This window comes from Typopeltis vanoorti, chromosome 22 (genome assembly GCF_054136105.1).
Source record: "Typopeltis vanoorti isolate ZY-2024b chromosome 22, IOZ_Tvanoo_1.0, whole genome shotgun sequence".
NCBI classification, from domain to species: domain Eukaryota; kingdom Metazoa; phylum Arthropoda; class Arachnida; order Uropygi; family Thelyphonidae; genus Typopeltis; species Typopeltis vanoorti.
The window spans coordinates 44,482,982-44,499,402 of NC_143570.1; the positions used below are offsets into that span (position 1 = coordinate 44,482,982).

Genomic DNA, 16,421 nt, shown 5'->3' on the forward strand with positions numbered 1-16,421 from the left:
TTGGAATGCCTTGCCCGAGAAGGTGGTGTCTGCAGAGAATCTGAGTGTGTTTAAGGCAGTATGATGAGCTTTCTGTATGACAAAAGGACCTCCTAAATGAGTCTTTGACTCCATGGAATCTTAGAGTAATAATAATAATAATATGAAAATCTCAGAAAAATAGCTGGCTAAGGTAAGCTCCAGATGAGCTATGGAAAGATTACCTATTTATCTCATTCACCTTAGTTACTGCATTCTAAAGCCTCAGTAGCTCTCTTGATATACACTAAACCCTTTGGCTGAAAAGACCTTGATTCAACTCCCATCTAGGATGCAAAGAACCTTCATCAGGGCTTTTCACAAATGAAGGTGAGTTAGCTGGTCTCACATGAAGATGGCAGGGTTTTTCTTCCTATAAACATGCAAACCAGCAATGTGAACACACACACACTCTGTATCTGGAGACATAACATACCCTTAGAGGAATGGCAGCATTAAATTGCCTAAAGCCCTATTCAAAAGACCCAACTCATATCAGCATTAGGAAATATAACTTATGAGGACAGACCGAGGAAAGAGTTTTCAAAGGATGGAATGATAAAAACAACAGGTCATCCCTAAAAAAATATATAAGGAAAATTCTGTAGTGTGAGGGGCGAGTCTTTTTTTTGGTATGGAATTAATTTTTTTTTATGTGCCACCCACAAAGGCTGGAAACCTGTCATACAGTGGTACTAGTTGAGTTACTAGATTAATGCCATTTTTCTGCTGAGTAATGTGTGAGTGTTAAAATCTTGATAATTAAGATTTTCTTCAGCTAATTCCTGAAAATATGAACTGAAATCTCATTATTATGCATATGAGTTAGCTATTGAAAGAAGAGGAACTGAATGTTATAGACACACTGAATAGCCAATTTATTATACAACTACCTAACACTGAATAACACCCCTTCCTTCTCCCCACTAGTTCTCAGAACAGCCTTGTTTCATCAGGACATAGACTCCAAGAGATGCCAAAAGCATTTTATAGGAAGCTTAGGCCTGTGCAAACATCATCATCATCATCATCATCAAATTCCTGCCATGTACCCTCAAGGGGTGTACAGGATATGATAGTACTACATGAAAAAAATTACATCATTATTAATTTCCTATCTACAATTTTCCTCCAAATCAGTCTGTTACTTGTCAACACTCCAATATTATCAGATCTTATATTTCTATCGTCTAAAGCACTTTGTACCGTATCAATCCACCTATATCTTGGTCTTCCTCTCGGTCGTTTTCCTGCCAACCTGGCAGAGAACACTTGTTTTGCTAATCTTTCCTCGCCCATTCTGTTTAAGTGACCATACCACCTGAGATTAGCTCTGCTAACGCATTCCTGGATGCTGACAATGTCAAGTTCTTTCCTAATATCCTCGTTTTTAATATGATACTGCCATTGATGCCATCTGTTCACGCCTATAAAGCACTTTGTACCGTATCAATCCACCTATATCTTGGTCTTCCTCTCGGTCGTTTTCCTGCCAACCTGGCAGAGAACACTTGTTTTGCTAATCTTTCCTCGCCCATTCTGTTTAAGTGACCATACCACCTGAGATTAGCTCTGCTAACGCATTCCTGGATGCTGACAATGTCAAGTTCTTTCCTAATATCCTCGTTTTTAATATGATACTGCCATTGATGCCATCTGTTCACGCCTATAATCTTTCTCAGGACTCTCATATCTGCAGTCTCTAGTCTTTGATCAAGTGTTTTACTTCTGACCCAGCTCTCAGATCCATAAGTTAAAACTGGTTTGAACACTGTCTTGTATACAGCTAATTTAGTGTTCCGACTGATTTCTCTCTTATTCCATATGAATTTATTCAATTGACTTCCCACCATACCAGCTTTGCTGATTCTGTTGTCTATTTCTATATTTAATTTACCATCTTCAGTAAAAATCGTGCCTAAATAGCTGAAATGTTTTACTTGTTCCACAGGTTCTCCATTCACAACACAGTTGACATTTTCAATGATTCTGCCTATTTTCATTGTCTTTGTCTTTTTATTGCTGACCTTCATACCATATCTATTACAAGAGCTATTCAATTTAGTCAGAGAATCTTGCAGACTTGTAGCGGATTTATTTAGAAGTATAACATCATCCGCATAAAGCAAAGAGCTGACATTAACATCTCCAATTTTGATATCATGTTTAATACCACTTTCCTTCATAATGTGATCCATATAGATAATGAATAACAGAGGGGATAATGCACATCCTTGTCTCACACCAGATTTAACATTAAACCATCTTCCTGTACTTCCTTCAATTCGAACTGCTGACTTACAACTCAAATAAAGACTAAGTATTGCTTGATATAATGTCCCATTCACACCATATAACTGCAGCGTATTGAATAGCTTCTCTCTTGGCACCTTGTCATATGCCTTTTCCAGATTGACAAAACTTAAATACAGATCTTTGTTATATTCCCATGCTTTCTCGACTATTTGTCGTAAAGTGAAGATCTGATCCTGACAGCCTCTATTTGGCCTGAATCCAGCTTGTTCTTCACCAAGCTTTTCTTCCACAATTCTTCTCAACCGTTTCTCAAGTATACTTGCATAGATCTTGCCAGGAACACTAAGTAGGGAAATACCTCTGTAATTCTCACATGCAGTTTTATTTCCCTTTTTATATATGGGTACTATGAGAGCTCTACTCCAATCATCGGGAATTCGTCCCTCTGTCCAGGCTTTCTGAACTATGCAGTGAAGCCACTGTAAGACTCTTATACCACCATACTTCAGCATTTCTGGTCGAATATCATCTACTCCTCCTGCCTTTCCACATTTCAAGCCTTTGATGGCTTTTTCTACTTCAAGTATGGATATGTATTCCTGACTGCATGCCTGGTCAGTGTTTTTTACCACTGTGCTGTTATCACTGCTTGTTTCATTTAGCAGTTTTTCAAAGTAATTACTCCATACTTCAAGGATATCGTTTTCTCCCCTTTATCATCTCTAATTCCTTTTATAGCACTCTTTCCTCCATTCTTAAGCTTCTTCAACAACCTCCAGAATATTTTGCCACCTTCTTGATATTTATTTTCTATATTCTTGCCAAAGTCCTCCCATGACTTTTGTTTAGCTAGTTTTACAGAGTGTTTAGCATTCTTGCATTTGTCTCTATATTCTCTAAGAGCACAAGCTGACTTATTTGACAGGAACTTTTGGTATGCTTTCTTCTTTTCCTTGACTGCCTCTTTAACCTCCTGTGTCCACCAAGAAGTTCTGATTTTTTTATCCTTACAAACAACCTCACCACATGCCTCTCTGGCAGAATCAATCAATGTTTTCTTCAGAGTTTGCCACTGAATCTCCAAGGTTTGATTCCTGTTCTCAAACTCTTTCATTTTTCCTTCAATAATCTTTGTGTATTTTAGTCTACAGCTCACATCTGAGAGCAGCTCAACTTTTATTCGCTTTAAAACTTTCTTACATGTTATTCTTTTCAATATGAAGTTCAATTTTATCCTGCTCAAGACTAAATAGTGATCACTTCCAATTTCAAATCCTCTGTACACTCTGGTGTCCTGCACCAGGGAGAAAACATCACTATCAACAATAACATAGTCAATGAGACTTTTCTTATTACTTGCCTCTTCTCTCCATGTGAATTTGTGCACATTTTTATGTTGGAACATGGTGTTAGTAATAACTAGTCCATGTCCTGAGCAGAAATCCAACAGATATTTGCCATTATTATTAGCTTTGCTCTTTTCTCCAAATTTTCCCAAAATATTTTTGTATGTCTCACAATCATTTCCTACTCTGCTATTTAGATCCCCAACAAGGACCAACTTTTCATTTTTCATTGTGTCAGTTGCTTTTTCTAAAGCCTCAAAAAATTCCTCCACTTCTGCCTTAGTAGAACCGTCTGTGGGACCATAGGCACAAATAAGTCTCATTGTCCAGTTCCCCATTCTCATATTTGCCCACATTACTCTACTTGAGACTGACTGCCATTCAAGAAGATTAGCCTCGTATTTTGTGTTGAATACTATGGCTACTCCTTTTCCTTGATTGTCATTGCCTGAATATAACATTTTGTATTTATTGCTCAGAAAGATCTCACCAGTTTTGGTCTTTTTTGTTTCAGTCACCCCTATTATATCGATCTGGTACTTATCTAATTCCTCAGCTAGCTCCATTTCTTTGCCATTCAGGCTTCTTACGTTGATTGTACTGATCTTTAACTCTGGTGATGTTGAGTTGGGGTTTATTTTCAGATTTGTTCCAGTAGCTGACTTTTCGCTGTTCGCCCTGGTTCCCTGGCGAAAACAACGGTAGCCTTGTTTAACCGGGCGACGCCCCAGCCAGCATGAAATTTTGTCATGTTGTACCATCATTCTATATTTTGGTTTAACCAATAAGAATACAATTTGGTCGGCTAAATCCCAAATTGCCAGCCCATCCTCGTCCGTTCAGTATCCAAGTAGATACCCAACAGGGTGCACCACGAGAAGGTGAGGATTGGACATTAGGTCAGAAGCCCTGAACGGTTCTCCGCATTCCTTTAAAGGCTATGTGGAGGTCTCCTCTCAGTTATACAGCTTTGACCCTTAAGCACCCCTTATTACGTGATCAAGTTTGCACAAGCCTGTGCAAATTTGATCACGTAATACAGGATTAGAATGCATTGAGTTTTCCTGTAGTGAAAAAGTTGTTCCATGTCATCCTATAGATTAGGGGTTCACAACCTGTGGCACATATACCCCTTGGAGGGTACATGGTAAAATTTTTGGGGGTACACCTTGAGAGTTCAAAAGTTACTAGATCTACTAACAAAGTCACTAAGTTGGCAACACTGATACTGATTAATTTCTGAGAACTGAGCGACGAAGCGTGGTGCTGTAGTTCATTACTATGCACGTTTGTCAAAATCCTCCTTTCCCTACCTGAGAGCCAAACCTACCAAAAAACTGATCGCCCAGTCAAAACATCCATTCAGTGAATGTGCCTTCTTACTGCTCTGTATTTGTTGTGATTTATTTCATTTGCCATGCTTAAAGTTATTTTTAGTCTTCAGTTTACTGTGAAGTTAAATAAATGTGTTTCTAAAGTGTTTATCAGTATATGTAATTTATAAATATATAATTTAATGTCTATATATGTGTGTGTATGTATGTTTTATTTTATTCCCATTGTTATACTATAACTATAGTTGTATTATCTATACAAGGAGTACACCAGTTACACATTTCCAATGAGTACGTGAAGCATAAGAGATTGTGAACCACTGCTATAGATACTCAGTTGAGTTAAGATCTGATGACCGAGTGAGCAGGCAATGAAATGTGGTAATTATGAATTCTGAATAATCAGCATTTATGGTGCATTATCCTGATGGAAACTGCCAGTGGATAAACAAACATGAAGGGAGGCACCTGGTCAGCAACAATAATCACGAAGAGTGTGGCATTTATATGTCACTACACCACTATCAGGGAACCAAATGTGCCAAGAAAATGCTGCTAGCTGGCACAAGCCAGTCAGCCTGTAGTGCTGCTATCTGGCACAAATAACTGATCTGTCACATCCTTGTCCAACCTAGACTGGGACCAAGATCAAATATTTATTGTCGATATTCTTCTGCTTGTAGCTCTTGTTTTTTTAGCTTAGAAGGAAAACTATAAGCTCATTTAATGCATTAGCTATACAAATACCATTGCATGTTGTACTCCAATGCCATCTGTTATACATAATTCTCATGGCTCTCAGTTGGTCCTTCACATTAACAAGCTGTCTTTAGTTATAGGATCTGCTAGTGGATATTTTAATGGTTGCTGGACCAATGTCAGTGTTCTCTGGATGTTGATGTATATTAACATTATTATCAATACAACTAGCTAGTGCCAACTATCATTCCATGTTCATTGTCAGTTACTTTACACTGTCGGTCCAGTATCACACAGAATTATGCAAGTGTACACTTAGACACACACAATCTCCTGGTATCTGTTTATCTGCTTCACCTACCTGTCCAAAAGAATGCATCATACATTAATGACACAGAAGTGAGCTGTATGGATTAGGCATATAACAAATAAATAAGCCACTTGGTGTATATTTACATCATATGATAAAAGCCTTACCCAGAATATAGATAAAACTCAAAATCTTTCATTGATTTTGTTTTTATTGTACTTACCATCTGAAATAGGAATGGTTAGTATACAGGAAACCCCGCCTATCACCATTGTTGCCATTTGTGGAATTCTTCGACCAAAGACCCGTAATAAAAAAATAGATGCAAAATATGCTGGGAACTCAATAGCTCCTGCAATGAAAAAGTTAATGAAGGAATTTCCTCCGAGCCCATTTGTATTGAGAGAGAGCCCAAAATAAATGAAGGAATTTATAAACCTGTTGAGAAAGAAAAGGGGACAAAATGAATGCAATAAAATAACTATATAGTATTACATATAGTCAACTCTCACTATAGCAAGTTCATGGGAACCAAAAGAATACTTTCTTAGATGGAAAGTTTGCTACAGTACATTTAGTGTAGAATATCAGTGATGCTATAGGACTTTGGCAGAGATTTGCATTAGTTTGTTACAGTAAGGATAATTTGCTATAAAGTTGTTTGTTATAGTTAGAGTCAACCATATTTTGTTTAAAAAAAAAAAAAAAAAGCAAGATAAAACTATTCCAAAGTTACTGTACAATTACTGCTTACAAAACAGCAAAACTTTTAGTCATCTGTAATGCTCCTATAGGGAATGAAAATTTTAGCATTATAACTTGATAGCTTTATGTGAAATGCTAAAAAACTGCAATATTCTTTCTACATATCTATTGCACATTCTTGTTTAACAATTATCATGATAATCAATATAGTAATTTAAAGTATATAATTTGCATACAATTATGTAAAGGATATAACATCTATTTAAATTATATAGCCAGATCTAACTTTGTACAAGGACATTATGAGAATGTAACCTTTGGAATGGAAGTTTTGGTTTGCACTGCACCCATACCAAAGATTATATTTTCAAACTCTAGAAAAAGTTTAGATCTGGCTATATAGTTTAAATGGATGTAATATCCTTTATACAAATTTAATTTTCTGTTCCAAAACAAATCCTTTAACTTCCCTACCGGCCGAGATGGATCAAATAGTGAAACCAAATTGCACTTCTTATCCATATTATTCAACGGGTGTTACAGAATTGTATCCAGATTTAGCTGGACGTCTATAGACGTCATGGCTGGTTGGGGGAGTTAAACTTTTTGTTTTTGTATTAATTTTTCCTGGATAAGCACAGAATTTTCATAAAAGATGCTAGTTTTTTAAATACACATAGTTTTCAAACTAAATTTGCCAGCCTGGTTGGCCAATTGGCTAGCATATCCGCTCTTCAGCCAAAAGGCTGGAGGGTTTAAATCCCACCGTTGGCATGGATGTTTGTGATTGTCTGTGAAAATACTAGTGGTGGGTGGTAGATGGCATTGGTGTAGTTGTGGTTCACTGTAGTTGGTGGATTGAGTAGCAGAGACAGAGTTGTAGAGTAGGTGTCCTCCCTCAATGAGTCTTGACTCCCTGGAGTCAAGACTCATCATTAAATTGCAATAAAAAATTTTAAAGTAACATAATCTAGTATGTACATCAAAATTTCAAATGCTTTACATTTCATTTTGATAATAATATCAATAATGGGCACATCACAGTGCCGATATACATGTTACAAAACCAAAACTAATAATATATTAACATAAACAATTTGTAAAAATATTCATAATTTTAAATTATGATTATTTTTACAGCAGAATCAGTTTCATTAAAGAAATTAGCAAAATTAATAGCAGCTTCTAGCCAGATAAGACAAACCATCACATTTCTGGAAACAACAGAAATTTTTGTGCCCATTTCTTGAATGGGTGATATGCAAATTTTCCAGCAACCTCATCTTGCCCTTGCATCTCTTTTATTTACTATGTTGTTATGTAAAATAAAATATAAGCCATATATATCCAAACTGACTTGACTATCAGAGTTAAAGAACAAAATCAACAACACTAAAGCCGGGTTTGTTATTATTATTATTATACAGGTATCTCCATGGAATTCAGAAGACTCATCACAGGAGATCCATTATTCACACAATTCCTATCATACCTCTCCTTGAACTCGTTCCCTGACAAAGCTCTCACACAACCACCTCTGGCAACCCATGCCATCTAATCACCACTCTCCAAGCAAAAATTCTAGTCCTAACATACTTGCTAACCACACAATTTCCATTGGTGACCTCTTATTCTCTTCCTTCCTTCTTGCTACGTACTGAAAAAAAGTCTTCTATCTCAGTCCTATAAATCCCTTTAATAACTTATAAGCTTCTATCATATCTCCTCATTTTAACCTATCAGCTAGTTTTTGAAGCCTGCAGACTGTTCAGGCTATTCTTATAGGGAGCATATTCCATAGATTTGCAACAATGTTTGTCACTCGCCTCTGGGTTAATCTGCAAATGTAGCACATTTCACAAAAATTACTACCCATATATATGCAAACAATATCAGAATGGATGCAGAAAATGTCCTTATAACAAAGGCAAAAGTACCTCTCATGCAAGGAATTTGAGGCATTATTATAAATGAAGAGCTACAGCCTGGTTGGCTGAGTGGTTAGTGTATCTGCTCTCCAGCCAAAAGGCTGTAGGCTCGAATCCCGCCTTGGGCATGGATGTTTGCGATTGTCTGTGAAAATAATAGTGGTGATGGTGGACAGTAGATGGCATTGGTGTAGATCAGGTGGCTTGTGGATATGTTTGAGTGGTGGAGACGGAGAGTTGTAGAGTAGGTGCCCTCCCTCGATGAGTCTTAGGACTCCCTGAAGGTGTCAAATAATAAAACAAAATAAATTAAAATAATAATAATAATAGTTATGAAAGTAGATAAGAGAAATGTTACTGTAGTGCTAAAAAACCATGACTGTAAACAAACTGATCTCTTTACTTAAGAATCATTCCATCTACATCAAAACAGGCTCCTCAAAGTGTCACTTTCTGGCCTGCAGAAATGACCAATAAATTAAAATCCTACAATTCCAGACCCCCCTCCCCAGATATATGGGCTGTCAAACATTCACAAACAAAATCCACCTATTACACCTGATTATAATAAGCACTGATTCATCCACCTAGAAATTAGCTAAATGGTTAGTCAAAGCACTGTCCCTTCTAGTATACTGACAACTTTTTACACAAAAACTACCCAATTTAAGTCTGGTATAGAAACCTGAACCTCCATGGAATTGACAAAATAATCAGTTTGCCATCTCCTTTTTGTTCACTAATGTTTTCCACTTAAAGATACCTTGGAACTTTATCTGAGTTGGATTTCAGCCTTGTTTCAGTTCACATGAAACTAGCTATTTTATTTGGCAAAGAAAATTCTACAGAGAGGACAGCTATGAGCTCTGCTTCCTCTTCCCTGCTAACTTCTTAATAGACTTTTGAAGAGGAAGTGCTAAATTCCACTCCACACAGACCTACTGTTTGGATGTGCACTATGTAGAAAATATGTTCCATTTGGTGACATGGCTCTAATGCTAACAACCAACACCCCAGGATCCAATTCGCTTTAGAAAAAGAAAACAGTAACAGCCTGTCCCTATAGATATACATGCTAACTGAATGGATCCTATAACCCACACATAGGTTTACTTTAATTGCGCCCCCCTCCTATGGAATTACAGAAACCTTATTCAACAGGACAAAATTTAATTGTTCTGATAACACCCTCACTAATGATTTCCAACATCTTAACCAATAGCTAAGAAGGTGTTGGAAGGTATTACAATTTCCACAAAATCAGAAGACTATAACATCTCATAAAATAAAAATAAAAACTACCTACCTTCCTTCTCCCCACTCAAAAAAAAAAAAAAAAAAAAAAAAAAAAAAAAAAAAAAAAAGTCTACAGTAAATCCATCCCCTATATCTAGGACACATCTGAAATGGAAACAAAAATCCTAACCTTGTGACCACTTACAGACCATACAAAAAAATTGGCACCCCTTATCTGCTTTCCCAAAGCCCTGCTATAGCCCCTAAACACCCCAGTGTATACCAAGTATTCTTGTAATCATATGCTTAACTATTATGGCCAAACAAGCAGGATTTTTTTTTTTTTTTTGTATTTTTATTTATTTATTACATAGTCCAGAAGTCTTGTCTGGAGACAGAACTTTTTGAAGTCACTTCAGGCTTTCAATACAGGGGGCGCTAGTGGGCCAAGTACTGCGGACGTGTTTTGAAGAGCTCCTGATTCAGATAAGTTTTTACTAGGAATAATTAAGTATATATGCGTAATTGTTTGAGTAAGAGTGGCTGTAAACGTTGTACGCTACCGGTATTATTAGTGTGGGTTTTTTTTCCTTGTCTAAACTAAATTACGAAATCGTTATTATTAGACCTAGTAACCGGCAGAGAGAGAAAAAAAAAAAAAAAAAAATGGCGGCGGCATTGTCATTCCATGATTTGAATGTAGATTTCAGTCGTTTCGTTAAGTGTGAGGTCTGTTATATTTATTCCTTCGATTACATAAATGATTTGTGGATGTTTAGTGCGGATGGAAGAAGGGTGTGTGCGAAGTGTGAACTGAACGAAGAACTAATGAATGCGAATATGAAATTGATGACAGAAAGTGCTAGTACTGATTGTGTCGCGATTGCACGTTTGAAAGAAATGGATGGTGAGCAAGAGAAGCGAAAAAATGTTAAAAAATCAGGAAAAAAGAAAAAGAACGATTTGACAACCGTAACGGATGTTAAAAGGGACGAAAGTGAGGTGAAAAGAAACGAAATTGAGAGAACGAATGAAAGTAGAACTTGCGTAATGCAGAAATCGCAAGTAAAAAAAATCGAAAGAATAAATGATGGCGAAAGTTCGACGCATGTTGGACCGAAAGTACTGAAACAAAGAAAGATGAATGACAGTAAAAGTGAGAAGAATGATAGCGAAAGTTGGACGCATGTTAGTCCGAAAGTATGGAAACAAAGAAGGATGAATGAGAGGGAATGTGAGAAGAGGGGGTCGAGAGTTAGAAAGTTAGAAAGATTTAATGATAGAGAGAATGTGTCGCGAGGTTCGGAAAGTGAATTAGATTGGATGAGGCAAGAAATGAAATGGATGCGGAATGAAATTAAGAGAATTCAGGTCAAAACTATTAAAATAAATCATGATGGCATGAAAGAGTTAACGAAAGATGAGCGAGTGGCGTTGTATGGCGACTCCATTATTAAAGGTGTGCTAGAGGATAAAATGCACAAGGTATGTTTTCCAGGCGGTAAAATAAGTAGAGTGATTGAGGCATTGGATATGAGGCGGGAGCGAGCAAAAGAGTTAATTGTATTAATTGGTACAAATGATTTGAGAGAGAACAAAGAGCATGTCAAAATGAATGTCAAGAGACTGCTTGGAAAGATAAAAGAGAATAGTGTGACAGGAAGGGTGGTCAGTGTGTTGCCTAGGTATGATTGTGGTGAAATGAGGCGGAGAGCAAGGATTATGAATGGTATTCTGGCTGAAATGTGTGAGGAGATGGGTGTACAGTTTGTTAATGTGTGGAATGAGTTTGAGGGACGAAGTGAGCTGTATGGGAGCGATGGACTGCATTTGAGTGGTTATGGTGTGAGTCGCTTGGAGAGACTGCTGCTGGAAGGTAGAGAAGTGAATAGAGAAAATGAATCAGATCGAGAGGGGAGTGATGTGGAAGAGCAGGAGAGTAAGACAGGAGAGATTGAAGAAGTGGAAATGAATGGAAAGGTGAGTGGTATGAGTATAGAAAATGAGAGAATGGGTGTGCAAGAGGAGCAGGGAAACAGGGAGGCCCAGGGTGGACAGGGATACACAGCGTGAGAAAGGTGGATGCTCCAAGAGGAGGTGAGAGCATGTGTAGGCAGGAAAGTAATGGGATGACCAGGGATCAAGAGGAAACAGATGTTGTTGCAAAGGGTTCTAAAATGAAGAAGCAGAGAGAGAAATGGCCCCAGTCCAGCATGGAGAGAGCACATCGAGTGAATGGTATCAGTGGAACTAGCTGTAGATCCAGAAATGAGTTGTTGTGTTTGTATACCAATGCTAGAAGCATAAGAAACAAGGCGGATGAAATAGTTGCACTAATTGTGTCTGTGTGCCCAGAGATTGTTGGAATAAGTGAGACATGGTTAGATGAGGACGACATCCTGACAGGAATAGAGATGGAAAGGTATGATGTGTTTCGTGAGGATAGAAGGGATAAAAAGGAAGGGGGAGTGCTATTGATGATAGAGAAAGAGTTATGTCCATACAAGGTAGAGATGCAAGAGGGAAATAGGGCCAGTGGTTTTGAGGCAGTATGGTGTGAGATAGAGGTGAATAGAATCAAATACTTGGTGGGATGTTGTTATAGACCTGGTAATGTGGATGGAGGTGATAGTGAAATGTATAGTCAAATAAGCCAAGCAAATAAGAAAAGGGTGATCATTATGGGTGATTTTAATTATGGCAATATAGACTGGATTGAAGAGATAGCGACTGGAAGTAAAGAAAATGAGTTTCTTGAGTTTTTGAGGGATAACTACCTCAGGCAGTATGTAACAGAGGGCACACGAGGATTAAGGGTCTTGGATTTGGTCATCTCATCGGAGGATGTAATTATAAATGAGGTGTCAAATCATCCACCAATTGGTGAAAGTGACCATGAGGTGATTACCTGGGTGGTTGCCAGCAGTGCAAGGACCCCTGTGAAAAAAGGGTATATGTGGAACTACAAGGGGGGTGATTATGAAGAGCTCAGGAGACAGCTTGCAGATGTAGCATGGAATGAGGAGTTAGCTGGAAAAGAGATCAATGAAGCTTGGGGGATTTTTAAAAACTATTTAGTAGATGCAATGTCTAAATGTATACCACGGGTGAGAAGGTTAAATAAGGTAGGTGTGAGATGGATGAATAAAGAGATTAAGCATGCAATACAGAAAAAAAAGGCATTGTGGAGACAGCATAAGAGAAGTGGAAATAACCAATTTCATGAGGTCTACAAAGACCAGGCAAGGAGGGTGACTTGGTTGGTGAGAGTAGCTAAAGAGAGGTATGAACAGCAGTTAGCTAATGAAGCCAAAAAGAATCCTAGGGGGTTCTTTCGATATGTAGCCAGCAAAAGAAAGAATGATTATGGAAGGATGACATTGATTGGAGGAAATGGTATAAAGACAGCTGTTGCAGAATGTGTTGTGGAGATACTTAATGAGCAATTCATAAAGATCTTTCAATCTTGTGAATGTGACTTCATGGAGAGATTAAGAGCAGTTGATGATGGGGAGGAGAGACTGACTGTAAGTGAGCAAGAGGTGTTTGGGGAGTTGAGTAAACTAGATGTAAATAAGGCTGTGGGACTTGATAATATATCACCACGTATTCTGAAGGAGTGTGCCAGAGAGTTGACACCTGCCTTGACATATTTTTTTAATACGAGTCTTGCACTTGGTCAAGTTCCTAAAGAGTGGAAGGAGGGCAAGATTGTGCCACTTCATAAAGGAGGTGATCGAACTCAAGCATCAAACTATAGGCCTATCTGTGTGTCAGGTGTTGTGGTTAAGTTGTTGGAGAAGCTTGTGAGAACTAGGATCCAGAGTTGGGTTGACAACAATGGTATAATCTTTGATGGACAGCATGGATTTGCTAAAGGGAGGTCATGTTTTAGTAATCTACTTACTTATTACAATAAAGTGACTGCTTCCTTGGACAGAGGAGAAGGATACGCAGTAATATACTTGGATTTCGCAAAGGCTTTTGATAGAGTACCTCATGATAAGTTGACAGTCAAACTAGAGCAGATGGGGTTGGATATTAGATTAGTGCATTGGATTGGAGACTGGCTATCTGATAGGTATCAACAAGTTGTGTATGGGGGTGCAATATCCAGGAAAAGGAAAGTCACTAGTGGAGTGCCTCAGGGGTCTGTTTTAGGGCCATTACTATTTAACTTATATATTAATGATATTGGTGAAGATTTGGATGGAGATATTCAGTTGTTTGCAGATGATGCAAAGTTGGGACGAACCATAAAGAGTAGTGAAGATGTTGTGGCCTTGCAAGAAGACTTGAATAAATTAAGTGATTGGGCAAGCAAATGGGGATGTGAGTTCAATGTTGCAAAATGTAAAGTTTTAAAATTTGGAAAACAAAGATGGGATGCAGAATTTATGCTTGGTGAGAATATATTGTTGGAAGTAGAGGAAATAAGAGATCTGGGGGTGATAGTGGATAAGGATCTAAAATTTAGGGGACACATCGCCAAAATTGTGAAGACAACACAAAGACTTCTGGGAATGATGCGGAGGACACTGACATGTAGAAGTAGGGAGATACTTGTTCCAATGTATAAGGCTTTGATTAGGCCACACTTGGACTATTGTGCCCAGATTTGGTCACCGGGTTTTCAGAAGGATGAAGAGATGTTGGAAAGGGTCCAAAGGCAACTGACTAAGGTAGTTTCTGACCTCTGGAATGTTAAGTATGAGGAAAGATTGAAAAGATGTAATTTGCAGAGTCTCGTGGAGAGAAGGAAGAGGGGAGATATGATAGAGACCTACAAGTTGGTAAGGGGTTGTTATAGGATCAATGGTAGAGAAGTTCTACAGAGAATAGTGGGAGATCAGGGGAGAACCAGAGGTCATCCCTGGAAACTGTATAAGGAGGGTGTGAGTAAGGGAGTGAGAGGCAGGTTTTTTTCGTGCAGAGTTGTGAGTGATTGGAATGCCTTGCCTGAGAGCGTGGTGTCTGCAAGTAGTTTGAATGTGTTTAAGACACGGTATGATGAGATGTGTGTGTAAGATAAAAGGACCTCCTAGATGAGTCTTTGACTCCATGAGGTCTTGTTTAATAATAATAATAATAATAATAATAATAATAACTAGAGCAGTAGTCTAGCACCTGGCAATGAAATTCATCTCACATCTAAAATGAACCAGCAATTCTGCTCTAGAAACAGATATGATACTTTTTCAACTTTATGCCTCTAATAAGCATGGAATCAGTTCCACGCTAGATAATGAAATCATATTTTAATAGTCAAAGTTTATGATTCTAAACTGTGCACATTCCAGTTACTTTATCAAATTAACCAGCTCAGTAAAACTACACAAAAGGATAATAACATTCTATACTTTTAATAATCTACAGAAGTGAGTGGATAATATAACAATTCATACATGCTTCTTAACAGCTTTTTTTTAAGATTTGAAGCATCACCATTTCCATTACATTAGCAGGACACTGTTTCTATATTATTATTATCATTGTGTGTGTTTATCTAACAGACAAGCTTAGGTGTTGAATGTTATTTAGAACGTATTTTAATGGTATTAACAACACCAGACAAACTATTTCATAAAAAAATATGTTTATTAACTGGCATATATTTCACCGAATTTCAAATCAGCATCTTCAAAGCAGAAAGCAGCATGTATATGCAACAATGAGTAAGTGAATCAATTCAAATTGCAATGGACAATTGCTTCACTTACAGTCTCATATACATGTGCTGCTTTGTGCTCTGAAGAAGCTGATCTGAAATTCAGTGAAATATAAGACAGTTAATAAACATCTTTCTCACCATCGATTGGGATAAAAGCTTCATGCCCCATATAGAAGAGGATTTTCGATGTAGAAACTTCTCCAAAGTACAAAGAAGCTGCCGTTGTACTCTGCTCTGGAGAAGCCTAATAAGTTCACTCAGCTTACCAGAATTTCATTTCACCAAAAACTATATAATGTGCTCAATAAACAATGACTGATAGATCATGTCCCATGCTTATGATGTTACACGCCGTTTTAATTTATTTGACTGTGTTACTCCATTCTTCTTTTTTACTAGTAAACGTTAGTTCCATGTACCGTTACACATGTCCTGAAGAAGCCAGACAGTAATGCTGGTGAAACTTGTAGACAATTCTTATATATTGCCAGCGAAGGTTGGTTGATTGGTAGAGTCTCTGCTACTAATGGCTCACAAAAAAACAGTTAAGCAGGTTTGAGCACGGTTAGTAGTTAGAAGGTGTTGGCACATTCTCCCTCGATAAGTCTTTGAACTCTCTGGAGGTGTCACATAATAATAATAATAATATTTTACAAATATTTGGTCACCTAATAAATCCAATATAAAATTTCAGTTCAATATTCTTAAATTCCTATTAACCCATTAAGCTTCATTAAGAGATTGAGTCTTCAAACACTTTAACCAAAACAAAAATCTTTAATTTACAAATAACACAAATATATACAACATCAAATCAACACAACTCATCAATGCAAGTGCCAACGTATTCTTCAAATCATAATAACACTTAAATGTGCACAACTTCCTTTCCATCATATAAACCTACAGTTATTATCC

The 16,421-nt window shown here is 37.5% G+C and overlaps 1 protein-coding gene across 1 annotated transcript in view; it reads right to left on the bottom strand.

Annotated features, from left to right (window-relative positions):
- Positions 1-16,421, bottom strand: part of LOC150094374 (organic cation transporter protein-like) — a 301,836-nt gene that overhangs the window by 45,473 nt on the left and 239,942 nt on the right. Inside the window, exon 8 of the mRNA XM_090412194.1 lies at positions 6,187-6,401. Within this exon, the coding sequence (XP_090268320.1) occupies positions 6,187-6,401 (215 nt within the window). The remainder of the gene's footprint in view (positions 1-6,186; positions 6,402-16,421) is intronic.